This window comes from Drechmeria coniospora, chromosome 01, assembly GCF_001625195.1.
Source record: "Drechmeria coniospora strain ARSEF 6962 chromosome 01, whole genome shotgun sequence".
Classification (NCBI taxonomy): domain Eukaryota; kingdom Fungi; phylum Ascomycota; class Sordariomycetes; order Hypocreales; family Ophiocordycipitaceae; genus Drechmeria; species Drechmeria coniospora.
In genome coordinates this window covers 1,204,639-1,231,641 of record NC_054389.1, presented here as the reverse complement: position 1 = coordinate 1,231,641, position 27,003 = coordinate 1,204,639, and the positions used below count along the sequence as shown (strand labels likewise).

General features: G+C 55.4%; 6 protein-coding genes and 2 non-coding genes across 8 annotated transcripts; 6 read left to right on the top strand and 2 right to left on the bottom strand.

Annotated features, from left to right (window-relative positions):
* Positions 1-5,673: 5,673 nt before the first annotated feature.
* DCS_00319 (phosphatidylinositol 4-kinase) lies at positions 5,674-8,138 on the bottom strand (the record flags this gene model as incomplete). Its single annotated transcript, XM_040797658.1, has 3 exons — positions 5,674-6,550; positions 6,611-7,396; positions 7,480-8,138. 3 exons carry the CDS (start codon positions 8,136-8,138, stop codon positions 5,674-5,676), a joined length of 2,322 nt encoding a protein of 773 aa, XP_040658541.1.
* A 2,475-nt stretch (positions 8,139-10,613) lies between these two features.
* On the top strand, positions 10,614-11,357 carry DCS_00318 (Acyl-CoA N-acyltransferase; the record flags this gene model as incomplete). Its single annotated transcript, XM_040797657.1, has 1 exon — positions 10,614-11,357. One exon carries the CDS (start codon positions 10,614-10,616, stop codon positions 11,355-11,357), a length of 744 nt encoding a protein of 247 aa, XP_040658540.1.
* A 1,815-nt stretch (positions 11,358-13,172) lies between these two features.
* On the top strand, positions 13,173-13,649 carry DCS_00317 (uncharacterized protein; the record flags this gene model as incomplete). Its single annotated transcript, XM_040797656.1, has 1 exon — positions 13,173-13,649. One exon carries the CDS (start codon positions 13,173-13,175, stop codon positions 13,647-13,649), a length of 477 nt encoding a protein of 158 aa, XP_040658539.1.
* Positions 13,650-14,764: 1,115 nt separating this feature from the next.
* Positions 14,765-18,307, top strand: DCS_00316 (pentatricopeptide repeat containing protein; the record flags this gene model as incomplete). Its single annotated transcript, XM_040797655.1, has 1 exon — positions 14,765-18,307. The coding sequence occupies one exon, from the start codon at positions 14,765-14,767 to the stop codon at positions 18,305-18,307; it is 3,543 nt and encodes a 1,180-aa protein (XP_040658538.1).
* A 728-nt stretch (positions 18,308-19,035) lies between these two features.
* On the bottom strand, positions 19,036-21,201 carry DCS_00315 (uncharacterized protein; the record flags this gene model as incomplete). Its single annotated transcript, XM_040797654.1, has 2 exons — positions 19,036-20,844; positions 20,917-21,201. 2 exons carry the CDS (start codon positions 21,199-21,201, stop codon positions 19,036-19,038), a joined length of 2,094 nt encoding a protein of 697 aa, XP_040658537.1.
* A 1,468-nt stretch (positions 21,202-22,669) lies between these two features.
* DCS_00314 (uncharacterized protein) lies at positions 22,670-23,377 on the top strand (the record flags this gene model as incomplete). Its single annotated transcript, XM_040797653.1, has 2 exons — positions 22,670-22,784; positions 22,848-23,377. The coding sequence occupies 2 exons, from the start codon at positions 22,670-22,672 to the stop codon at positions 23,375-23,377; spliced, it is 645 nt and encodes a 214-aa protein (XP_040658536.1).
* Positions 23,378-23,940: 563 nt separating this feature from the next.
* On the top strand, positions 23,941-24,056 carry DCS_r4. The gene has a single exon (XR_005881889.1). It is a non-coding gene; the product is annotated as a 5S ribosomal RNA (ribosomal RNA).
* An 81-nt stretch (positions 24,057-24,137) lies between these two features.
* Positions 24,138-24,253, top strand: DCS_r8. The gene has a single exon (XR_005881893.1). It is a non-coding gene; the product is annotated as a 5S ribosomal RNA (ribosomal RNA).
* The last annotated feature ends 2,750 nt before the right edge of the window (positions 24,254-27,003 follow it).

Here is a 27,003-nt window from a genome sequence, read left to right as displayed (position 1 = left end):
CTTTTTTGGATGTTCTTTGTCGCGCGGCAGCCATCACAATGTCGCAAGTATCCCGTGGACAACACCTCCTGATATCTGCAGCTGTTGGAGTTGATGCAATCTTCGTCACGCGATTCCCATGCACCACCAAGTCTGCCGTACGGTCCAGGTCCGCCGTAGATCTCCTTTGGCCTCTGAGCTTGGTAAGCTGCGGGACACTGGAACTGGACCCCAAATCCCCAGAACGGAGCCGTTGACCTCGACCTCCGTCCGAAGCTGCGTCGATCCGTCAACATTACGCCCATGGATGGGTGGTGCTAGAATTTTGTCGTCGTAGTCCTTCATCGTCTGTTTAGGTCGCGCTTCGTCCGTGGCGAGGATGACGATACTGCTCCAGAATGCAACGTTTCCACTCCTTTCTTTCTCTTCCCATACTCGTTTCTGCTCTCCCCACAGCCTACCAGCTCGTTCTGTGACTACCTATTTTCTCATGTTGCGTCACCCACGCCCCTTCAAAGTACGTACCCTGCGAAGATGGACATCTTTCGTTGGCGGCAAGAGCCGTACACCATCACTGCCACTTCCTCGAAACCCTTTCGGACCGTTCGCCACCAGCCCACCCCTCTCTTATTTCCTTGTATTATTCACTTGATTCGAATCTCGACCGACGTTGGCATTTAATTCCACCCCAGAATCCCGGCTTCATGACATCGGACCTTCTCCATAATCAATGGTACGCGGAATCCGTCGACCACGGTCGCTTGAAGTTGCACGGCTGCGGCTCCGCCGCCGCGGTTCGTCTCGTCGGCCTGCGTGGCTCTTATCGCTGGGGCTTTCTACCGATGCAAACGTATCTGAAGGCATGTTTTCAGTGCTTCTGTTGCCGACGTCCCTTCTCGCCAGCCCATTGCCGGATCGATGGTGGAGCACCTACAGTGGAAAGTATGCCTGTGAATGACAAAGCGTCAGCCAACGTCGACAGTCGTCCTCTCCTACTACTTTTTCTGAGTTGCATGAAATTCTCGTGCCTTGAATGAGGGGTCGTGGGCCTCGGCAATGGCCTGCTCGATGAGAGCCTCGAAATCTTCCTTCGTCATGCTGCGGGCGGCCACTCGTCAGCTGCTTTCACCACATCAACGCGACCTGGCTGCGAGGACGTCTCTGACAGACCCTTTCATCTGGGTGAACGGATACAAAGCCAGCGAGCGCAGAAGCCGAGCCACGTTCTCACCGTTGGCCTCGCCGATGGCATGGTCTCGCGCGGCTACGACACCGTCAGCATCACCGTCGAATCCTTAGACGACGTCTCAGCCGAGGGAAGAGTGTGCTACCTTTTGGCCACGCGCACATTGGCATCGTCAGCAGTCTTGATTCGACATCCGTGAACCCGGCGCTCCTCATCCAGTTTGGGATTTGCATCGGCGCTCGAGGGTCCTTTCGAGGATGCAGAGCGCCGAGATAGAGGCTCGACCATTTCGAAAGCGCGTGATCTATCCCTTGCACGTCATCAGCAGCCGTCTTCCTCCCTTCATCAAGTCTTCATCACTGCTCGCCTCGTTCCAGTCTTCCGTTGTCCGACTGAGCGTTGTAGTATATCTCGACTGTCTGGCACCATCCTCCGGGCTGGAGAACGCGAAGAATGTCTCCTATATAATTCCTCCACCGATCCGCGTGGATCCCACCAACCACCATCTGGCTATGTACGAGGTCGAAGTGGTCGGGAGGAAAGGTGAACCTGTCAAGACACAATTAGCCAAACGGCCGTCGTGGCAGCGGACGGGAGGATGCTTTGCTTTTTGTTCAGATCGTCAATTTGTATTTCGAGATTGTTGGGCGTATCGTCTGGAACCATGTGAGGGCTAACGTCGATCCCTAGAACCTGCTTTCGAATCTCAACAAGCTGACGAGCACAACACACAGTCACGAGCCTGGCTTTCTCCCTCGCCGCCCAGCACTTGGTTTTTTCTCTGCCAAGCTAAGGAGTATCTTGAGAGCTTGGCCAGGGAAAGACCCTCGGCGCTGCGGTGGGAGGAGACGCCCAAACCGACCCACGGAACGTACCTCACATTTGGGAAATTTTCTCGCCACCTCAACTGCCCAGCCGCCAGCTCCACAGCCGCAATCGAGTATTCTTCTCGGTGACAAGATGGGTGGAAATAACAGTCGGTTATCGAAGACTCCTCTGAGCGTAGCGTGCATTAGCTCCAGTCGTTCGATCTCATCCTAAAATCCCATCATCAGTTGCCATGTCGACAACGACATTTCGGAAACCGCCTGCAACCGACCTCATCAATTGGCGCAAAGTAGACGTCGTTTTTCAAGGCGTACTTCTGGAATATTCGACCGGAGAATGCGACAGTTTCTGCAAAGGACTCGTCGAGAGGAGCAGTTCCATCTCTGCCTTGATGTCAGCCCCATCGTTCGTTTGGTTCCGCGGAGCCATTTCGAACCCCAAATCCATGTCAATCACGTCTTTGACCTGCAAAAAAAATATGCTGCAAGCTCGGGGGCTGTATTCTTTCGAGGAATGGGCCAAGAAGAGAAACCAGATGTGGTCCTGTCAACGAGTTATTAGCTCTAAACCTTGTTTCGGACGAACCAAATGCTACCCAACCGGCAACCCCAGCACAACAACTCCCCCAGTTCCCGGAACGATTCGAAAATATTGTACGGATGCGACGCTCTGGCTGGAAAACAATCTGCTCTGCGGACTGAAAGAGACTTTCTCGATGAAATACAACGAGAGAATAGGGATAGGCAGGAACCCGAGGGGAAAAAAAAACAGAAACGGAACGGGTCAACTGTGGAAAGTCAAGGCGATGTATTCCGAAAACCACTTCGACTATAAATGGCTCCCTATCTTTGATCCGACAACGTTGCCTCTGGAGACTGCGTTCCCTTCAGAACCACTTCCCAATCAAGCTTGTGTGGTGCTTCAAGCCTGTGGAAAAGATCAACTGGATGTTGGTGACGCATGCATGGGTCTGGTAAGTCCTGTGGTACGAGAGAGCATCGGTGTGTGTAACCAGTGCTGACGAAAGAAGTATCCTTGTACAGATCTGTTGCTGATAACCATGAGTTACGCGCGAGAGGCCCCAGTGTTGACAATGTTGGCCATTGCTGCGGCTAACCGCAGCGACGCTCGATTGCGTGCGATACTGCGCAAAGACCACGAGCTGGCACTCACGGAATAGTCCCCACTCCGGGTTCAATGCACCACCGTTAAGTAACCTGAAACTATGCACGTCAGGCACGTCAGGCATTCAGGCATGCCACCACGTCAGGCACGTCAGGCACGTCAGGCATGCCTCGGGGGTTTCCAAGCTGCAAATTTGGCCCGTGGGCGAGAGAATAACAAGGAAGCCAGGCGTCTCACGCTCAAGACCGCCGTGCCCCATGAACATGGGAAGATCATTCAGGCACAGAAGCCAGCAGGGTATGCAACTTTGGTGTCATGCAGCCTCACACACGGGTGTCCACGTCCAACTCAGCTTGGGCTAAAGAAAACTCCGCTTGGGTTCTGAATTTTTGATTGATACTGTCGATGCCGAAGAACAACGGAACCCAAAACTCCATATCATGATGGATGCTTGGCTGCGTCTGCAATGACGCGCTCAACGACTAGCAAGGACATGCAAACGTTGTGCTGTTCCAAGTTTTGGAACAAAACAACCTGCTCCTTCGCACGATAGCTCATCCCAAATACTAAGAGTGTAGATGGACACTTTCTGAAGGGACATGATCTGATATTCGACTCAGACGACGAATGAACAAAGACTTGAATGCGGAATATTGACGGGGTTGTGTACAGTACAGTACCCGGTCTCGCCATGTCGACCCACTGGTGGGAACTGGCAGTCCTCTACAGCATTGATCCTGACCAGCATCACACCTATGGCAATCTTCTAAACGTACACGCCTTCACACAAAGTTGGAGAGTAGACAAGCCTGAAGTGTCGACAGGCAACACAACCGTACTGTACAGGTGCCCTACAGCCCCCCCCCCCCCCCAACGTTTACCTGAGAGGCGGGCTTCTAGGTTGACAGAGGGTTTTGGTTCAGGGACACCATGATACGATTTTGTTGCCCTGGCCTGTAAAAGGCCCTGTGGTATACCGTATAGGAGAGACGATTACGAAGTATACAGTAAGTAATTACGGAGTACTAATAACTAATACGCCGCCCATCCCCTCCGCACCCCCTGCTAGTGTTTGGAAGTCATGCACGACGGGCAAGGTTCACGTTCAATACTGGAAATGGAATTGCGCGTCGTTGCATGGCACGGTGCGGGGCACACATAGGAACAGCCGTCATTCTTGGCACACGTAGGTGCCCGCTCCGTACCTGTCATTTTTCTTCGGCATTCGATTGTCTAACAGAACAAACAAACGACGGTGTCATAAGTCATGAGCAACAAGTGATCAACCACGTCGTTTTGTCTTACTTGGGGCAAACAAATAAGTGCCATACCGGATAGAACCCATGTTTCTCAGACCCAGCTGGCATTTCAGCCATGTGTCATGTACTCGGCGGGGAAATGCCGGAAATGATTCAGAACTCCGCCGAGCGGTGCTCCTTCGAGAATGCAAGTACGTACGTTATACCCCCCCCCCCCCCCCCGAATGACTACAACGGGTATGTTATGGCACGAGAGCCTGCAACATAGCAAGTGGCTTCCTGGAGCGCAACTAAACGGAGGTTGTGTGAGAATTGCAAATCGCAATATTGCCTGACATAGGGAGGATCCTAGATCTTTTGAGGGACTGATAGCCACCCAGGGCTAGGCAACACTTGGAAGAGTGTGTGGGAGGGCACTGAATACCTAATACAGGGGGAGGGGGGCCTTGTCCAGCCATGTTGTTTTGTCCACCTGGCACCCAAGCTGTCAGGCTCCAGTGCGTGGGGGCCAGAAAGCCAGCTCCGGAGTTTTTAAGCATGGAAGAATCCGCACCAATACCGGAAGTTGCGCTGAAATATCACCGAGGCAAGGGAAGGAGGGTAACAACGCTGCTCGGTTCCGGGAGGGTCGAGACCATGACTGGACTGGAAGTGGAACTCAGCCGGCCATGCTGTGATGAGCCACAGGGAATCAGACGTGTCGCACGATGCTCCTTGGGCGGATTTCTTCGTTGCCCTCATGAGTGATGATGCAAGATACTCCGTATTGACAACCGATCTTGAGCACAATGCGACCACGGTGTTGCACCCCCACAGCAGGCGGTACGACAGTATCGTCACTTCCGGATGTACAAAAGCTCAACGAATGACCAATGGTCACGCCGCTCGTTCTATGAACTTCTGAAAGATGAAAACCCAAACACCTGGCACGCCGACCACAAAGAGGAGGAAACAAGGCGGCCGATTGGCAGATTTTATAATTCCCCATTGGTCTATTGGTCGGGCACGAAAACACCTTGGAAAGGAACGAACTGCCACGTAACGGAAGGAAAGGTGGCTGACGAGTCACATTCCGTCATGCAACTGTTGCCGGAGCCGGATGAACAGTGCCGAAACGAGAGGCAAGTGAGCTCATTTTGTAGAGGAATGCGGGCGGGTAGAGGGCCGCACCGTCGCCGCATCGCATGACGAACGGCGTTGTGACTGGTTGTGAGAGCGGGCGCCGTCGCGGAACTCGGAACCGAGGCCGGGCAGCTGGGGAGGAGGGAGGGAGGAGGGCGAACGACTTTTGCGTCACTAGCACCATGTGAAGACAGGGTTCCTGCTCTTGACGGCCTCGAGTCGCTCGACGATGACTTTGCGCTGGTGATCCATCTGGCCCTCTGCGGCTGCATAGCCGAGGTCTCCCTCAAGGTCGTCGGTGTAGTGGTGATCGTGCGAGTCGGCGCCGTGGAGCTGCTGCGCGATGCTGCCACTGGTGCGACGGGTGGCTGTGGTGGCATACGAGTACCGCCGCTGCTGGCGATTATTGTTTCGGTCAGGCTCGTACACGTTGAGAGCGCGTGAAGGATCCAGCATGCCCGATGGAATCTTGGGCGGCGCGACGAGCTGATCGGCGCCCGCTTGGGCATTGGAGCCGATGTCCGTCGAGTGTTGCTGGGCCTGGGGCGCGTCCAACCCACCGGGACCGAGCGTTTCGAACCGCCCCGAGTGCGGCATGCCAACGGGGGAGTTGGCGAGGCCGAGGAGATCCTCGACCGGGACGTGGCTGGAAGGGGCCGAGCTGGCAATATCAGCCTCGTCCATCGACGGACGCATGTTCCGCGCCCGTCGGAGCTCCGACGACGTCACGCGCATGGGCACGGCGACGGGCACGTCGACAAGGTCGTCCCAGACGCAGACCCTCGGCCGACGCGTGAGCTCGAGAGGTCCGTGGTCGGGCGTCTTGAGCGCCTCAACCACGTTCCACGCCTGGCCTTTCATGACTGCGATCTGCTTTGCAAACATGCGATCCTGAAAGTCCTCATCCATCTGGAAGACCTTCTTGAGCGCCATCTGCGTTTGGCTCCACCATGCGGTGGAGGTGAGGAGTGGGAGGAAGTGGTCTCGCGTCTTTTGAGAGAACGGGCGGCCGATGAGATCGACGGGGAGGAAGAGCCAGCCAAAGGGGAAGCTATCTCACGTTAGAAATTGAATCCCTCCTGGCACGGGACGATGAGAGCCGGAAACTCACCTCCGCCAAGCATCGGGATGCTTCCACGGCCACGACAGCGAGTTGTCGATGGCACCCACCTCGATCTGGGGCACGTTCTTCGCCGTCCGCCCGCTGGAGGCATTCATGGGTTTCTGCGTCTTGTACGGACCTGAGGCCCGCATGGGGGGGGAGGATAGAGGGGACAATTGAACGGGTCGAACACTGTCCTGTTCCGATGCAGGGCCCACGTTCATGTGCACTGGCTCCGACGCGAGCGAGACGGTGCCAGCCTCCCAGTCAACCTTGACCATCCAGTTGTCGAGTCCACGGTCCGTGTTCCTCATGATGTAATCCAGGATGACCAGCTTCTCGAGCTCTTCTCTAAAGGCCTGCTTGAGAGGTTCTGTCCAGGAAAAACGGGGAGGCCCGACCGGCTCGTCTGCCGGGCTCGCCTGCTCGTTCTCGCTGAGATCCGGGTCCTCGGGCGTCCCCGACGTCGAGGGTCGGCAGTTTTCCGTCCACCGTGTTTTCTTGCTCCGATGCGTCTCGTTGGTCCTGAAGCCGGACCAGTACTGGTCCGGCCACGGGTTCTCCCGAAGGAAAACGTTGGCATCTTTGAAACCACGGAGGAAAACTTGAAAACTGCCCGGCTTGGCAGGTAGAGGCTTCTTCTTGCGGGAGAAGCCTCGCCGGTCCCAGAAAGGGTAGTGGAAGGACTTTGACGATAGCCAGACGACCTCGGTGTACGGCACGAGATGGGTTCGAAGCTGGCAGTCTAGTACGTAGGCGGCCGCTTCGCTGACGTAGGACAGATTGGGAATGAGGCTTCGGATGCAGTTAGCAGCCGTCGAGGGGCAAAGGTGAAGGCTGGATCTCGGGCGGGGGATGCATCGTGGACGTAGACTTACCATGCTCTCCCGAAGCAGCATGGAAACAGATTCCGATGTATCCACTTGTTCCATTTGGGATTTCCGGCGGCGTACGGCTCCTCGTCCTTGGGCTTGAAGACACCAACGATCTTACCGTCCGGGTTGCGGGCAAAGTAACTGCCGGAGCTCCCCTGGGATATCATGCTGGGATGAATCTCCTGGCGGATGGCAGACCGTACGCTTTCCACAATCACCTCAAACTCGGCTTTGTTCATGTAGCCATCTTGCGGTTCGGCCAGGGCCTCGGCGGTGATGGGATGGACGCCGTCGGGAGTCTGGAAGACGGAGTGATGGATTTCCAATCGTTCCTCCTCGGCAGCGTGATGCCTGCCCTTGCCACGCTTGAAGCGCGAGGCGATCTCGTCGGCCCAACGCTCGAGGCGAGCGTTGATGGCCTTGAGGTCGACGCCAGCATTGCTGCCGAGCCGCTTACGGAACTTGGGCTTGGTAGCGATGGGACGGGGACTGACCATGCCGGATCGGTGGCGAGGCTGGGAGATGGGCGCGAAGCGAGGAGCAGAGGCGGGTTGGAGCGAGAGGGAGGACTCGGCGAGGGCGTCGTCGTCGGAATCATCGCTGAGCCGGTCAGCCTGAGCGAGTCGCTCGTAGCCCGTTGTCGTGTGCCGATCGCGCGGCATGGTGGCGTGATGGCGGATTGGCGGGAGGATTGTGGTGCTTAGAACAGTTGGCAGTCCATCACTTTGCTCGGTCCCGGTGAAGCAAGCTCGCGGTACGGGAATCCGTGGGAGGATTGTGAAGAAATGAGGCCAACGAGGCGATGGTGGTGCAGGCGAGCTGCCGGCGCGCTGACAGTGGAGAGGCGACAAAGAAGGTGCCCAAGAGGTGCAGGGACGAAAGATGATGCCAGCCGACAGGTGGCAGCGAGATCAATTTTGTTTCCGGGATGCGGGTAAGCACAAGGCCGAACGAAGGAGAAGACACCAGCTCGGAGGCTCGAGGACGAGAGGTTCGCGATGACACGCTGTGACTTGTGATGGCAGTTGACGATTCGTCGGGCCGGCTGAACGCTAAGGAATACTAGTGGAACTGCTTCCCAAGGTGGGTTAGGTAAGCAATTCGCCCTAATGTGCCTCGACGCTAGGGAGCTCCCCATAGTTCCCGGGTTCCCGCGAAGGCCAAGGTGGGAGAATGAATGATATTATCGTCGCCAGCTGCAAATGAGCAGCTGCCATTGAGCATGGTTGAAAATTGGGGGCGATGCATCTAGCGCTGCTTTTAAGCAAAAGGATTAACTACAGAAATATATGGGATTCTCTTCTCTGGGCTGAATTTATGCATGGCATTCCGAAAGTCTACCACAATACCCAATCAAGTGCATCGTCGTCGGGAAGGCTACGTGACAAGTTACACCTAGGCCATCCATCCAAGTTCTCAAGCTCTACAAAGACTACGCAGGTCGCGTCGGGAAAGTTCGCAAATGATGCATGCCACCAGCACAGAAGGCGGCGAAGAATTCACACTCGGCGATGCATTTCGACCAGGGTCGAAGGCGTACCGACTCGACGCGTACCACGAAACGACTTGGCTCCGATTATTCCGGCTTCCAGGCTACGGCGTGAAAGTTTAATAAAATAATTATCAGGCGTCGGCTGTAGGCGCCACTGTCCACTCGGACATGGCTTGCAATTTCTCCAACGACACAGAGGTACGCCTGTCCTGTAGCAGTTCTGAGGCGGCCGGAACAAAGATCAAAGCTCAAACGCCCTTCGCATGGGAACAGAGGCTAAAGATATCGGTGGATTGCAGCCCGCGCTGGAACGAGGCCATTCCTTTCGTCTTCGACTCATCGATGCATGTTGAGCGGAGCCACCCGGCGGCAGCGAATGCGAGTTTCTAGGCACGAGAACGAACAGACCTCGGTGCAGGCGGAAGGCTGAGTGCATGCGCAGAAGAAATAATACGACAAGTGCGGAGTATCTGTACCGTGTATGTCTTTCCCGAGGCCGTACGGTAGTAATACCACGTCAATCCGATCCGTGCAAAGCAAGATGAAAAATACGGATACGATTCCATAGCTCGACAAGAGCACGCCGCCTACGGAGTAACATGCACTCCGTAAGTATAGTGCGTGTGATCCTCCACGAGGTTTCAGGGCCAGTCGACCAGGATCATCCACGTTTTGTCGGTCTCCTTCCAGCCCCAGAATGGGACACGAGCGCACTCCATACGTACTCCGCACAGGACCTAAGAATAACACATAATACCAAAACAGCAGCACCCAGGTACAGTTCTGCTGCTTGTGTATACAGCCACATGTGGCCTTCGGACCCCGAGAGGCCAAAAAAAATCGACACCGAGGCCTTGGCAGCGAGTCGGATGGAAGCCTTCGTTCCGTCCTAGTGCTTTCTTCGGCTGCGAGGTGACGCAGAATCTTTTTCACCATGAACGTGTGGTAGTATCGTGATTACGGTATAGATCCAACGGGGTGAGAAGCGGCAGGGCGACGGAGAGAACGGAGCAAGTCCGTCGGAAGAGACGGACCCATGCGTGCGATGCTCCAACCGTGGAGCCTCGGCATGATGGCATTCTCGGACTTGTGCCGATAGTACGGATTACGGACAAGGATACAACGTACTTACATTCGAGTACGCCATTCTGTGCTTGCATGTAATTACTTACAAGCACTCGTATGCTTACTTACTACACACCCAAGTGCACCTAAGTATGCCTACTGTACTGTACAGTACATGCACACCTCGATGCAGAGTACAGAGTAACACCCCTTGGTGGATTTCGCCGTGAGGCAGGGAAATGCCTGCCTGCCCACCATCCCTGCATGTACAGTATGTGTCCGGACGTGCTTGACATGTACAGTACCGTCGTGTTCTGCAAGTAGGCAAGCATGCGAGCATGGCTGGCTATAATTAGGAGTGCTTACGGAGTACACGTGGGCATGGACGAGTACGTGTGCAGAGGTGCGGATACTGGCAATTCCAGCACACTACGGAGTACTCCGTACACCCATCCGCGATTAGGTGGCCACGCCTGTGTTTGGACATGGCGCACATGTACGTATAAAGAGCACGTAGGGTCGCCGATGCAAACGGAGGCGAGAAGCCATCGCAAGCTGCACACCTCGCCTTCGTCACATCATGTCGCCTTCACTGTTGCAAGATCCTCTTCCGAAGCAGACCATGGATTCGGTCGTCGCCGTCGCCAAGACCGCCTTCCAGTCGGCTCGACTCAAGTACATCAAGATCGACGAGGCAGACGAGCACATCAAGGCCTTCATACCCGACGTCGATGATGACCCGCTCATGCAAGTGCTCGCCTCGCCCGACATGCTGCGACCCAAGGGCAAAAAGGACATCGACCACTACATGGAGCAGCAATCCAAGTCCTTTCTCGGCGTCGCCGTATGCCTGCTGCCCGAGGAGGAGTCGAAGCATGCCGACGAGGAAAGGCGCTCCGGAAGCGACGACGGCGACGAGAACGGCGTCCGGGAGGGCGGCAAGGAGAACAAGACGGAGACGACGACGGCCGGGCCGACCATCATCGGCACCATGTGCCTCGGCTGGGGCGGGCAGCCGCAGTCCATGTCGCACCACCGCAACTCGTCCATCGGCATCACGCTGGCCACCAAGTACCAGAACAAGGGATACGGGCGCGAGGCCATCAACTGGATGCTCGACTGGGCCTTTCGACACGCCGGCATGCACACCGTGAGCATCGTGACCTACTCCTTTAACGAGCGGGGCGCCCATCTCTACCGCGACATTGGCTTCCAGCTCGAGGGGCGCCGAAGGCAGGTTGCCTGGTTCGACCGCAAGTGGTACGATGAGCTGTGGTTCGGCATGATGGAAGGCGAATGGGAGAAGCTGCGCGGGTTGGTCTAGGTCATCTCGACCTGAAGCTGCGCGGGTTGGTCTAGATCATCTCGGCCTGAAGCTGCGAGGGTTGGACTAGATCATCTCGACCTGAAGCTGCACGGGTTGGTCTAGATCATCTCGGCCTGAAGCTGCGCGGTTTGGTCCAGATCATCTCGGCCTGTCGACTGGCGAACTCGGAGTGGAGGGAGAGGGAGAGGAGAAGACATCAGAAAGGTACTGATCGGCAAGCGGTGTGGAATCAGTACTAAGCAAGTACTTGGACGAGTGCGGGCGTTTGGAGTTTGTATCGGTACCTTGCCGTACCAGGTATTGGGTTGCACGAATGTATAGCACCTGCGAGTCCCTTGCCAGTCGGTACCAGAGCAAATAACAGAAACATGTACACCTTACCCCTAGGTACCTATTGTACCTGCACATGACATCTACTTCGTCGGCCGGGACACCATCGCCTGTGGCCAGGGCCTGTTCCACGCCTGAATTCTCTCAGCGAACTGTGCAAGGGCAGGCAGGCAGGCAGGCGGTGGAAGCAAGGGCAAGCTGCCACTGATGACCAACCAGGAACAATGTATGATGAGGCATCTGCAGTTGCTGCACATTGCACGCGTGCGGGTAAGTGAGTGCAGTTTCCGCGGTAGGTGATCGCCTGCATTTCGTACATGTGCGAACAAAGCAACGCGCGAGCGAGTTTGGCGCCGCCCCGGTGCAAGTCCAGCTAGGCGTGAGGAGTGAGCAGGCAGACAGTGAACCGGCGGCGTCGGCCCTCGATGACGCTCGCCCTCGCCCGGTCGGGCTCGTGAATGGCAGCATCGTTGGCGCGACATGGGCATCGTCGGCATCGCTGGCTTCGCCGGTGCGTTTCGTGAAATGAAGCTCTTGCTTGGCATCGGCAGCCAACGTTGCCTCGTCCGATCAGCGTCATGGCGCCGTGGATTTGTCGACTTGGGCCTTGCTTGGCGCACTCGCGCTTACGCTTGACGTCAGCTAGCAGGTAATCAACGGAAGCGTGCCGAGTTCTTACAGGGCATGTATTAGCTGTTGCTGGGGTCTCTGCTTGCCCATCCACCACGAGGCCATCAAGAGGCGCCAGCCCAAGGAACTCCCGCGGCGCCTCCTTCAGCACCCCAACCAACCAGCAGGTTCGTCCGACGCCCCAAGCGCTCCCTGCGACGCCATCGACGAGTCCCCCATTAGCGCACTACAGTTGGGTGGTAGCAGCGCTAAGCAGTTGGGAATTAATGCTCCGTACTCCGTACAGCAGGTACTTGCAACCTCGTATACCAAGATGAATGCCAGTAACCGCATATTTTGCTGCCGAGCTGCCGCACAGTACTTGCACCTACATGTATTTGCGCTGCAGCAGGTGGGTACCCGGCGCCTAGGTACAGTACTAGCTTTCCAGCTTGGCCTAGGTTCCCGTCAGTGCACTGCCCAGGTGACCCTCGTCTGGTGGCTTGTCGAGGTCCAGGAACTGACCTTGAACTGCTGCCGCCCGTTCTCTTGGGGTATTTTCCTGTCTCACATCCTCGTCATTCTTTGTTTTGATTCCTCGTCCGTTCGGATCTCATGTCGTGCATATAACGAACCGAGCTCCCATCGCCATCCCGGCCTGGTCCTCGCCCCGTTCGGATCATCTCCTCACCTGCTCCGACCAACGACCGACGGCCACGCACGCCTCAGCCAACATCGCACATTCCATTGTACCACCACCCCGCACCTTCAAAACATCCCTCCCATCCCATCCCATCACCACGACCGTCGACCGGCCCACGAGCTCTTCCACAATCCATCCACTCTGCAAGCACGCCGCTGCACCTTCATACCATGACGGGACCGGCAGACTTTGAACCCTCCTTCCGACAGCCGACCATCATGCTCACGCCCCCGGTCGACCACGATCTCGGCCGCGGCCGCAAGAGGTACCGAAGCACCACTCGATCGACCGTCAAGGGTCTTCGGCCGGAAGAGTCGAGCACCCTTCGAGGCCGCTCTCCTCGACGGGCCACCTCCCCCTTCCCACCCGCCTCCCGCAATTCCTCTCCCTCGATGCTTTCGTCGGCAACGCAGATGCTCCACGACAACCAGCTGCGAAGCGCCCGCCGCGAGCACTGCCCGTCTCGGACCGGGGGGACTCGCTCCGAGCAGCAACCCCCTCGACGACGGCAGCAGCGCACCCGCAGCCGTAGTCGGGGACCACCACGCGCAGAGCTGCATCGCCATCGCTTGGCCGACATGCCGTCGAGTTCGTTCCGAAACAAGCTGCTGCAGGAGCATCCCTACAACAACGAGGGAGGGGAATGAGCTGCATCGAGCCGAGTTGGACCATTTATATGGCTATATGCATATGAACATGATCATGGACACGGATATGAATATAACCCTACGAGACCCACGGCGTGCGCTTTGTGCATGACCCATGGTCCATGGGCAGGATTGTCAGCTGAAGCAAGCATCGGACCACCTAGGGGCGTTTTTCTCTTTCTGCTTTGTATTATTAACTGAGCTCCAACGGAGTTCAAAAGGGAGCGCCCTCTCAATTTGAATGCCTCGAGAACAGCTATTTCTCTTCCTTTGGATGAAGTGTCGAGACATCCTGCTAGATCCATCGTATCGTCCTACGTAAGTAGAAAGCCATGAACATGCCCCGCCCCACTCCTTTCTCATTCACTCTCAGGAACAAACCGTACAGTATTTGTAAGTAATAATAATTGGGGGCTGGCACGGAAGCCATGAGCGCCCCACAGCCACATGTGTGGCCGCACCTCTACAGTACAGTAGCTGCGCTGAGCACCAAGTACTTGTACGTACCCGAACCGTACAGTACAGTACAGTACTTACTGTACTAACAACTGGAACGAGTACATGTACAAGTACTTATGTACGGAGTACTGTACTTATGTACTGAGTAATTGAACAATTTATTTATTACTCGATTGTCCTGCGTATGGGCAGCGCAGTCGCATCTGTGGACTGCAGCACTGCAGCACAACTTGCTGCACAAGTACTGAAGTACTTTACTGATGTACTCTGTACTTGCTTAGGCGACCCGACCTAACAATTTCTGACCGCTTGCCTTTTTTAGAGTCAACTTTTTCGACCACTCCCATCATGATGCCACTTTCGACCGACTCAAACAACCACCATCCAAAGTCGTTATTCTGCTCTCCCACGCCCTGTACTTTTTCTCCTACCGGCGGCATAGACAAGACAACGCTACCTGTTGAACTATAGCCGGCCCTGCGATCCAAATTCCTCGCAACCAACGCGGTCAACCTTGCACCTGTTTTGGCCATCTGTCAAAGGCAACATCTTTCAAGCATCTGCTGCTGCTCGACGCGAGCATGCGAAGCTAATCGCCACGGCAGCTTTGGTCTAGGAGCTGGCAGCCCGCCTCCTCGTTTACCTCAAGAGGACCAATGCTCGAAAGAACGGCAGCCAGCCTGGAAACATGCAACCTTCACCGCGTTCTCTCCCGACCAGCCCCCCCGTCCAAACTGTGCAAGCCTCTTCGCACAGGCTTCTGGCAGCATGGTGCCTCGGCCATAGAGCTGTCTACTCTATGGCCGCTACCCGCCCGAGCTTCCGATGCCGTTCCTGCTGAGCCCCCCTCCTACCCAACCCAGACAGGCCTCGTGGCCTCTGCCTTCCTCCTCGACTTTCTGTACCCGAAAGATACCCACGCACTGCTCCGTCGCTTGTATCAAACGCTGCCTCGGCCCCAAGTTGGTGGGAGATCGACCGCATCGACGACGAATCGCAACTTCGCATCGTCTCCGGCTGTCGCCGAGTCGCCATCTCAAAAATCCACGATTCGTCTTCCGACTCCAGACGCGAGAGATAGACGACGGGTTGGACGATTGATCGAACAGGCGCAAGCCCTCCGGTGTGATGACAGGAATCTCGTATCCCTGTCCCCCGAAACCGATACCGAGTTTCGCTCATCCTCCGTGGTCGAAAAAAATGAAGCCCAAACAACCCACGCCGGCGACATTGATGGGCCTCGACCTTGTCCGACAGGAAAAGGTGAAATGCTGCAAGACCTGCTGTTGCGGCCAATGCAAGAACGATATCGTGATATCTGGGACGCATACTGCAACCTGAATGCCGGTCAGCAAACAATGTTCCGTCGCGAAGTCATCCTGTACCTATCCAGATCGCGAAGCAGCATCGACACCGAACGAGTGCTGTCCCTTTTGCGACAAATTCCTGGGGATGCCTTGGACAATGACCTTCAGGCTGCTGCAGTGCTCGCCCCGATACGTCTCGGTGATATCGACGCGGCTGTTGCCAAGTTCAAGACCGGACTGGCGCAAAAGGGCCTATCGGGCGGTCTCCATTACCTCATGGCCGACCTGGTTTCCCATGGCCGCTGGTCAGTTTTGCTCAGCGTCTGGTTGGAGCATTTTGCGGCCGTTGGCGAAAAGTCTACCGATGCGACCTCGTTGTGCCAACTGCAGTCCATCCCAGGGCTTGGCATGCTCTATCTATCCTTTGAGAAATACGTCGAGGCACAGGAGCTTGGTTCGATCAGCAACATGATCAAAAACGTCGGCATACACTCTAAACCGAAACCTGGACTTCACGCTCTGCGACGAAAGCTGGTCGAGGCAGCTCTGAGGCAGCCGTGTCCTCCCAAGCAAGCGGCAGTCATGCTGGCGAAATGGGCCGATTGTCAGCTCTACGAATGCTACATCCTCCGAATGCTCGACAAGTGGAAAATCGGATCCGAGTCCAAGGCCAACTTGGTGATGCTTTCCGAGATTTACCAAAAGTACGGGGCTCTGCCTGGCGCCAAACCTTCCATACCTCTCCTTCGGGGCATGTTTGACCTGTACTTTCCTGCAAATGCAGCTGGCCTTGAAGGTATATATCGCGACTGGCACATGGCTTGGGGCGATCTCGACCAGTGGGGGTTTGAAAGGTTTCTCAAGTTTTATGCTCGGGCGGGAGATGAGCAAGCCGTCAGAGACCTTTGGGCGCGGTACGTCACCTGCTTCCCCGACGTCCTCAAGCAGCCACGTGCATTCAGAAGTACGATGAATGTATTTGCTCAGACGGGGAACGTCGACAAGGCCGAAGAGGAGCTCGAGATGATGATGAAGCGATACGGAGTCAAGCCCGACATTGACATCTGGAACACGCTCCTCAAATGCTACACGAGAGCAGAGGACTTTTCGCGCGTCCTCCGTTGCTTCGAAGAGATACGAGCCATTCATCGACCGAACTCGTTCACTTATGCGCATGTCATGGCCATGGCTGCCAAGAAGGGCGACCTCGAGACGACTCTCGATTTCTTCAAGAGATCTCAGAACGATCAGGTTCAAGTGACCAAGGAAATGGCCATGGCACTCGTCATGGCCTACTGCCGCAACGACCGGCTGACGGATGCCGAGAGGATATGCACTGAGCTCGCCGAACGAAAGGCCACAAGCACTGGCATCTGGAATCAACTACTACACTTCAACGGCGTGCATGGCAAACTGAGCAAGTGCTACGAGCTGCTCCAGGCCATGAAGACGTACGGCGTCGAGTGGGATCACCAGACGCACGAGTTCCTTCTTCAGGCTCTAGTCCGTGTCGATCAGATACAACCCGCCTACCACCTCCTGCGAAGCGCGTACGAGGACAAGTTCTTTCCTCTCGGCCCGGAGCACTATGCCGTCGTCATGGCCGGCGCCGTTCGAACCGGAGAGCTTGCCCTAGTCGAAACGCTCCTCTGGCACATGCAGCGCGCCGGGCTGCCCGTGTCCTTCAATGCCCACGTGTCACTCGTCGAAGCGGCCTTCCGGCAGAACCCATCGGCCGAACGCACTAGGAGGCTCGGCAAGGAGTTTGTTGAGCACTTGCGTGCCCTGCTCCCCACGCGGGCAGCAGGCTCGCCCAAGGCATACGGCGACGTGGTGGAGATTCGGAGGCAGACGCAAGGAATTGGCCGTGCCATCATGCTTCTCGTCGAACTGCGTGATTTTGGCACTGCCGAGGAGCTCGTCAACATCTACTCCGAACTGTTCGCCAACCACAAGGGCCAGGCAGGATTCCCGCCAGCGGTCGCCTCCGCCTTGATGTTGGGCTATCTCAAGGACGCCAGGCTCGGCCAGGTTCAAACGATGTGGGAGCGGACTTGGGAGAGCGTACTGGCCCGCAGTCATCGCGTGGGGAAAGGCGCCATCTATCCGGCGCATCAATACGACCTTGCCCGACCGTTTGGAATAGTAGTCAGAGCATTTCGAGAGGCAAACGACGGCATCGGCTTGGTCCGCTGCGTTGAGAAGGTCACGTCCGCGGGTTTCAAGCTGACTCGTAGCAACTGGAACATGGCCGTTCGCTACCTCGCCGAGATGGGCCACTGGGAGCAGGCCATGAACTGGTGCGAGACAATGCTGATGCCCCAATGGCGAGGCTGGAACGCCAAGGGCACATCGCTCCAGGAGAGGAGGGACATGAAGAACACGCGCATTCTTCAAGCATCGAAACCGGCTATTTACGGCCTGCAGAAGGAGTGGCTGAAGCTGCGCAAGCTGGCTGCGTGGTCTGCCCAGATCTCACGCAAGCTTAAGCAAATCGAGCTGCGGCATCCCATGCTTCACTACGCATTCATCACCTCCGACCACGACCAACTCGCGGCGACCTGGGTCCTGCCGAAGAAGGAGAGCCTCACGCAGGCCATCAAGGAATTGTTGAAGCCCATCTCGTACGCCGAGCTCAAGGTTATGAGGAAGGCGCTGGAGAGGCAGTTGCGCCTCCTTCAGACGAAGAGTAATCGGCCACGAAAGTCGCACGGTCCATTTCATGTCGTTACGGGCGGTTCGAGCACGGATGTGCGCACAAGACCCGTCGTGCATCGCGACCTGAGGCACCTCGATGCTGCAGTGCGGAGCAGGTTGATGGAGATCGAGATGGGTGCGAGGCCGCCTGCGGCCGATGCCGATGCTCATGCTGCGGAGAAGGACAAGAAGTGAAGAGCTCATGCGCAATGAATTGCACGCACGGAACGAATGAGTGCGACGTCAACGAGCCCAACGAGAACTCTGGATAGAACTTCGACCCAGCAACTGGCCTGCTGCGCCATGCAAGTTCAACAAGCACCACCGCGCAAGGCATCAGGTACCCCGGGACGGCAAGTCGCTGGCATCAATTATCTACTTGAAGCGGCGAATGGAAGAAGCGAGCAGGTCACGGCAACAGTGTGCACCGCTGCAAATCCTTTCAGCATGCATGGCTTTTTGATTATCGAGAAGGTGGTTGTCTATATACAAAAAGCTTGAACTCAACAAGTCGAAATCTAGGTAGCCGGCGCCCTCCCAGCCAGCAGAAAAGAGAAGCAATTTATCAGGCCCATCGAGACTCCGGTTCCCGAGTGACCCAATTCTATAAATATGTGCGTGATGAGATGGACAATCGGGCGCTTATCCAGCAAACAGCCCGGACCCATGTCAAATTTCATGCCGTAGCATCTCGCAAGACCACCTGTGATGCAAGTCGTCCCGACAGGGTGGCAAGAAGACAGGACAGACTGGAGTGCTCCCCGTCATGCCGGCGTTGGGGCGGCGAGACTTGATGGCCAGAGACCCCGTCTCCACAAGGCTGTCGGTGTGAGATTGCCAGCAGCGAAATCATCGAGGGCAAGTCGGAGAGCAAGGGTCAGCGGTAATGATGTCATCAATTGGAATCGTGAACATGGCCATTACTACCCGAGCCGTGGGGTAGCAGCCGAAACGGAATTCAGCGCTGCGGGGGTGGCGTTGCTGCTTGCGTAGTCTCTCACTCTGACGGGCATTAACCCCATGTCGGCGACGTTGGCCGCGTCAAATGCGCGGGAAGACGCTCCGCCAAATGCTACACCGAGACTCCTCCTTCGAAAGGCCTTCTCGGCAGCCAGGGTGGCGCCAGGTCCAGTGGATGATGAAGCGGGCGGGTGCATGGCCCGGATCGGCTTGTACGGCGTGAAGCGCGGCTCAGGCCAAGTCGTCTCGTTCCGGAGTTTCTCTTTTCCTTCAGGCACTCGGTTCGCGAAGACAACCCGAATGCTCTTGTACAGGTAGAATCTGCCCCTAGACGGACAACACATGTGCAGATGAACGAGATATCGCAACATCGGACGGCTCATGCCATCCGTCTCGCTCGGGTTGGGGATGTTATCAATGATCGGTCCGGCCGAGTAGCTGCGCTGGCGGATGAAGGTCTTTGTGCCCGGCTCCATGCCAGAGAGGTCATAAGGTACCAAGAAGAGCTTGACGGCTGTCTTGTTCTGATTTTTGATTATGATTTGGATCTGACCCTTTTCCGGGATCCTGTAGCTGCCACCAGGAGGTGCTTTCGGGGACACAAACCTCTGCTTAGGGCTCATGCGCCAGCGATCCAACCCGCCACCAGGGCCATTCATCAAGTTCATGTCCATGTCCGTGTCGTCGCCGAGCATCGTTCTGTCACAGTTCCGGTCTCGGGGATCATTCCTGGGCATGGTCTCCTCGTCCGAGGTTACAAGCCCGTTTTCGAGATCAATCTGCCCTACGTACGGGCTTGGTCCGTCATCGGACCGTGACCTCAGGTGCGGCGTGCCGCCGTAGTTGTAGTAGACGGCCGGGAACGGCAGCGTGACATGAGGAGGACACCGCAGGCTAGGCTTACATTTTCCTCTTCCCAAAACGCCAATCTGTGCGAGGAAATCAAACGGCTGAGAAGGCGTCGTCGACATGCGTCCACGGAGAATACTCTCCTCGTACGATCCTACCATGGAAGCGTGCTGGATGGGCGACATGTCCGAGCTCAAGGACGGCCTCCTGGACCGCACCATGGCAGCCGTCTGTGGCGATGTTCCATGCGGCAAGAAACTCGGCGTTGACGTTAACGATCGACGGGGTTGGTGGGCTTGGTACGGTAAAGAGCCATCGCGGCGCTGAGGGGTCCATGAGGCGATCGAATGGCGCGAGGACGGGGACGGAGAGGGTGATGATTTGGACGAGTGAAGGGAATCATCTCCTCGCCGGCCGAAAGGTTCTGTCGAGAGGCTGATGGCCTCGGGAGGCATGGGAAACTCCAGCTCATCGTTCGACTCGGACTGGACGAGTGGGCTGGTTGGTGGTTGAAAGACGAAGTTGGACAACGACGTCGAAAGTGGAGATGCCGCTGCCTGGAAGCTGCGGGCACATTCCTGTAGGGGCGAGCTCTTCCCGTAGTGAAACGAGGTGAAATTCCTAGGGGGGCTGGTCGCAATCCATGGGATTGTCTCGACCGAACCAAACGACTGCCGGGACGGACCACTGCTCGCTTGTCGCTCCGCAGGCCTGTGGCTATGGGCGAAATCTCCACTGTGAAGAGCGGATCCGGGCCTTTCGATGTTGAGGCCGTCCTGCAACCGATCCTCCTTGAAGCCTTGTGCAGGGCTGTCACTCTCCGGCGTGATCTGGGCCGGAGGTAGCAAGCCCGGAGGGTGAGACGGGGAGCGTGGTGGACGGGCGATGTCGACGGTGCCGCCTTGATGAAGCATCGACTCAAGCTATGGAGGCGGATAAAATAAGCATGGAACCAAAAGATGGACCGAAACCATCGGCAAGGCCAATGTACGCACATGTCGGTTGGGGATCCATGTGGGACTCTCCCCTCGCTTCAGTCTCTCGATCAGCTCGCCCCTATCCGACGTGGCACCGTCACCTTCGGCTCGCATGGTCGATGCATGATCCGGCGTATCCAGGACGGGCCCCTCGCAAAGATCGGTGCGGACACTTTCCTCCGAAAGACGCCTGGGAATCGGGAAAGCCCGTTGGGTCGGGACGGCGACGGGGACTGGAGCGGGTGAGCGGGAGCAACGCTCGTGCCCGTGCTCGTGCTCAAGATCAGTCTGGAAGATGGGCATGGTTGAAATGTGGAAAGAACCGCAGCACAGGGCCGCGGCTCCGTATGATTGCTGGTCAAAATGGCGAGCTGTCGAGGAGGCGGGAAGCCGGAATCGTCGTTGATGGGCCTGTCACCGGTCTCGATCTCGGGCTTCGTGGATTGGCAGGAGAGGAGAGCGTCGGTCGTTGGTCGCTCCTCCATGCAGCTCGGCGGCTTGCAGTAACTCTGCAGGTCCGGTGGACTGCATGCGGGAGGTTCTCGTCGGGAGGTGTTTAGAGATGAAGGGTATCGGATGCCATCCTCGGGAACTTTGTTCGGTTGGGCTGGGCGATGGGGTTGTCACAGAATTGTGCCAAACCCGGGACGGAACAATCAGCAGTCGCAGGTGCCATTACGTACTCGAACTAGCACAGTTCGAGGTGGTTCAGTGCAGTGGAGCGCAATCGTCATGGGGCTTGATCAGTCGGGTGTGGGGGGAGGACGGTTGATTACGAGCCCAAGTACGGAGTACGGTGTACGGAGTACGGAGTACATTCTGTAGATACGGAATAGAGTACGGAGTACTCCGTACGGAGTACAACCAAGTAAGTTCAGTACTTGCTGATATGGAGAATGGAGTATTGAGAAGTATTACGGACCGTTTGCACCTAGTGGTACGCCTACACCCACTGTACGGCAGCGATGCCTGTTATTAGTTGTTCCTACGGGTACTAGCACCGCGGCTAACACGTACAACGTTAAGTTGTCTACCCCGATCCCACTAGCACAATCGGCTGTAAGTACCTAGTAGTTGTAGGGTACCAAATTACTAATACAGGTATGTTGGAAGATAGTATGCGTATTAGCCTGCCTACAAGGTTTTTACATGTAATGCACTTGGCATCAGGTATTTGCATGGGTGCACTGTCGGCGAATGGGCAGAGTAATGTACCAGTACTTATACGTCATGTTACTTTATTTACTAAGTGCCAGTATTAGGTGTAGAGCCGGACATTCTCGGACAAGTTAGTACTTACGGAGTACCGTTCAGTACTACGCTGTACTCCCTGATACCTCGCCCCCACAGTGTGCAGTGTGCCTTGTGCCGCTGATTCAACTCCCCCGCTTCAGTCAAAGCAGTGGTAAGGTTCTGGTATCAAAATGCTCCTCGGCAAAGGGACAATCAGAGCTGGTGACGTCTTTTGTGCGTCGTTTGTTTTGGCCCTTGCAAGATGCCACATGATTCTCATAGAGCACCTGCATATCTACGACGGGAACCCGGTGAATGCTATAATTCCCTTGTGTGCTTGTACATGCACTGTCAAGTACTGGCACGTGTGCACGTAGCGTGCTTGCATGTTTGAGTAGTACCAAGTCACACCAACGCTAGCACATCTGGACCCCACCAGCCAGCAAAGTTCAAACCTCGCCTCGAGCAATCGAGGCCAGCACTCCGCGAACGCACAGGCAGAGAACGAGGGTTGTATCGGCTCGGCCTCTGCAACACCATGGCTCCCAAACGGCCGCTCGAGTCGAAGGATCAGGAATCTGTATCCAAAAAGCCAAAGCGCGGCTTCCGAGTTGGCCCGGACAATCTGCCGGACGGCCCCTGGCGACGGAAAGGTTTGTCCACGCTTCTTGCAATGAATCAACAGTGTCAGATAGCTCACACGACAGCAAATGCAGTGACGAAGATCAAGAAGGATCTCATTCACAAGGCCAAGGTGAAGAAAGAATATGCCAAGATCAAGGCGCGGGAGGAGCTAGTAACGACGGCGCCCAGAACTGGGCATGCGGACGACAGCGACAATGACACGGGCGAGAATGGACATGAGGCCGCCGAAGACGAGGAGCCTGCGGCGGCGATCCACCCGACGCGAGAACTCATGCTCAAGGACGAAGAAATGGCCCAGGTTGGCGCCAACGCCGACGGCGCGGAAATGAACATGGCGAGCGACGGTCATCGCCGCAGGACACGACGTCCGGGCTATTACGACAAGCAGTTGAAGAAGGCGGACCAGCTGCGGATGGAAGCTGAGGAGCGAGCCAAGGAGATGCAGCGCCGACGCGAGGAGAGAGAGCGGAAGCTGGCCGAGAGGGAACGCTTCAAGAGAGCGATGGCCAAGACACGGGGCAAGGACGGCAAAAAGAAGCTCGGGCGTGAAAGCACCATCTTGCTGGACAAGGTGAAGCGGCTTGTCGGTGAGGGGCGATAATGGGGGATCAAGGTTGGGGATTCCGTTTGCATCCGCCATGGGGGTGGATGTAATGGGTCGCCTTGACCTTATGGTCACTGGTGCCATGCCGTTATAACGGCCAGTTCAATGGGCGGCATTGGAGCTGGAGATTGGCGCCCATGAGGTACCCATTTCCGCCTCTCCACTCCAGGCACTGGGGTGTTGCCTCTGTCGATTCCCAGCACGATGATCGGTCACAATTGCGTCAAAAAGGCCAAGGCTCGAAGGTTCGACGCAGCGTCATTCACCACCAACTGGCGATGCTTCACCAGTGTCTCGCTGAGGATTACAGACGGAACAAGTTCGAGTTGAGTCGAGTCTGAGTACACCCAAGCGAAAAAGTTAATGGATGAAGAGGGAGAGTGCAGGCGTTGAATCTCCGTCGGCAAAGCGTTGTGTATGATATTGGTAGCACAAGATGGGCACCAGAGGTCGAAAGAGGTCACAACAGCAGTCAACTGCTGTAGAGTTTAGTGTAGAATTCGGTCACACAGCATCAAGCAATGCACTCTTAGGCGCGGTTAAGGAATATTCTGCTACATACGACCATAGGCAGTGGAATATACTGGATCCCGTCTGCTCTCCACACGTCAAGCCACTGACCGGCAGATTAGTAGTTGAGTCGGTGACGATCAGCGAACACCGGCTGTTGTATGTCTCCATCTTTTTTTTGACCTTTTTTTCCCTTTGATGCAGAGCTTTCCAATACAATCCAGAATAGAAGCCTTGCATGTCACGTACGACCATAGGCAGTGGAAAATACTGGATCCCGTCTGCTCTCCACACGTCAAGCCACTGACCGGCAGATTAGTAGTTGAGTCGGTGACGATCAGCGAACACCGGCTGTTGTATGTTCTCTCTTTTTTTGTTTGCCTCTTGCCTCTGCCTGTCTTTGTGTCTCTCAAGCATGCGAGAAAGTACTTGTATTGTTTGCGAATTTGTGCAGTCTGTGTGTGTTGTACGGAGTACGGGTAACAGAATCCATACTGAACGTGGGCATCTTACTCGAATGTTGTATTATCGTATCGACCGAGCCCGCAAAACAAGGAGTTCAACGCAGCATCGCTAGATTACTAATCAGGAAGTAATTGTTTTTTTAAAACTGTACTTGAACAGTTCTACGCAGTACGCTTAGAGCCCCAGTGAGAAATAAGTGTGCAAGGACGAAGCAAGTGTCATAGAGCTCGGGGAGTCCTTCGTTGCGTGGTGGAATGGAGTTCTCGTGAAAGGAGAGTGACTCATGTCTCACCGCTGGTGCTCCACGCGCTCTTGTTCCTCATTGTCAGCCCACGCCTTGGCAGCTGCCACTATGACGCTCAATCCGCAAGGAGAAATAGTCTCGTTCGTCCTCTTGCACAAGCAGGTGTATTCGAACAAATATACTCCGTCCTGCACAGGCCAGGTCAACATGCCCTGCTACCAGCAGCGCAAGACGCAAGTGAAAACGAGGTTGTAGAGAGAACTAGGTAAGTACAGGCGTACAAATGCAGTGAACAAGTATTATTATTAATTAGTATTTTTACGTACTTGCAAGTACCTACTCCGTACACCTACCTACGCACCTAGCATTTTTTTAATACTCAGTTTTGAACGTCGGGTATCATACTGTACCCCTATAGCAATACCGTTTGCGTGTGCAATGATACAGTAAGTACTTACAGTACATGTGCGGGCACATCGCACGTTGATTACAGTACACCACCTAAGTACAAGTACGGAGTACAGAATAGCAAGTATATTCCGCAGAGCAGCAGCTTCCGCGTACCAGAAGCCCTCCGTCATCCACGTCGGCTGCAGGATGACCCCTGCAAGGTCTTCCTTCCGTGGTCCCTACCGTTTGAACCCCTTGTTTCGTCCCTTGAGTGCCCCATCTAGCTGAAACACCAAGGCAATAACATCCAAGTACAGTACTACCTTTGTGAATACTTGGGCCTGGTACTCCGTACTCCGTACCTAAGTATACATGCACTTGCAGGTACTTGCATGTACATGTGAGAGCCCGTACATGTCGGGTAAGTACCAAACAGGTACCTGCGGTAGTGCGAAGGGGAACTAGAAGTACTGTCTGGACATCAGATTACGTTGTAGCCGTTTCCAGCACAAGCACTCACACATCGATGTAGAAATACAACCGATTACTGCGGTAGAAACTTGAACAGGTACCAAGCACTTTAGTACTTTCTTAGGCGCGCGATCTACTGTAGAGCCGTGCTGCATGTTTGATCCTGTTGCAACCATCGGTGGGGCGGTCCTACGCGGGCTGAGTCCAAATATACATTTGCACTACTTGTACGGGGTAGGCTGGTACATGTGGGTGAACATAAGTAAGTACAGCAAGTAGGAGTAGGAGATACATGCCTCCAAGTTGTACGGACTAATACTGCAGGTAGTATGACGGCAAAGGTACTCTGTACCTGCTTTGCTATTTGGTACCTGCAGGATTACTAACCTCGGTACGGCACTGGACTAACAGTACTGAGGGACTGCCGATAATCGTTCGTTGAGCTGCTGACAGCCGAACAATACCGCCCAAGTTCGTAGGTTGCACTGTAATTACTCCGTACTTGTACTGTACTGTACGTGTATTACAGTACTCCGTATGTAAAGCACCCATGGTAAAAGGAGTTTGTGTACCAATCACTGCCCGCCACCCACACTGCAAGTCTTGGCATTAACCGGAGACTCAGCCCTTCGGGTATTTTACTTGCCGCGACTCGCCAATTACTCCGCAATAATCCAAGGTGGCAACCCCAAAAAGTAGTGCACTGTTCTCCTGTCCACTTGCTGCTACCTACCTAAGTACTACCTTTAGTACTTTGTTCATGTACTTGGGTGGTTGCGTGTAATTACGTGTACGACTCGTACCCCGTATTGCAAGTACATGCCGTGCGGCTCTATTCCTCCACTCCAACTTCAAGTAGTTGTAAAGCACTCGTACTGTACACGCACAATCCATGCATAGTAAGTAATGAGTCGGCACGTTTGGAGTGCACCGGCCTACTGTGCTCGAGGAGTGCAAGTCTTCTTGTCAGTGAGTGCAAGTACCTGTATTGACTACAAGTATTCTAGTCAGTGAGTGCAAGTACCTGTATTGTTTCCAAGGCTCCGCACGAATGCACAGGACCAATGCGCACTGCCCAATAATGACGGACATGAGGGAGGGCCACGCTCGCATCTGATACAGAGCGTCTCTGGACTCCCTGGATCCTGGCCCGTGTTCTACTGCGCGTCTCTCGGCTTGTAACACGCTTGTGCAGTAACTGTTGTGCACGTACAGTACACGTGCAAGTGTATGTGCAAGTAATTACTCCGTACGTTCTTACACCGACACGGATGGTACTCCGTACAAGTATCGACAATTAGGTGTACTTGCGGTACTTACTTACTTGTACTCCGTACAGTCCTTGTACTTGCAGCACAGTAGTATATTAGTTATGGAACATTGGAAATGGAGAGGGAGGGGGGCAAGCACCCAGAGAAGCACGGCTACCCTCCCTGTCAGCAAGCCACGTCCCGCCGTTCATCGCGCTTGTGCTTCTGCAGACTGGCGCGGGAGAGAAAGCGGCGCAATGGGACATCGTCAGTAACCGACCAGCATCTCGCAA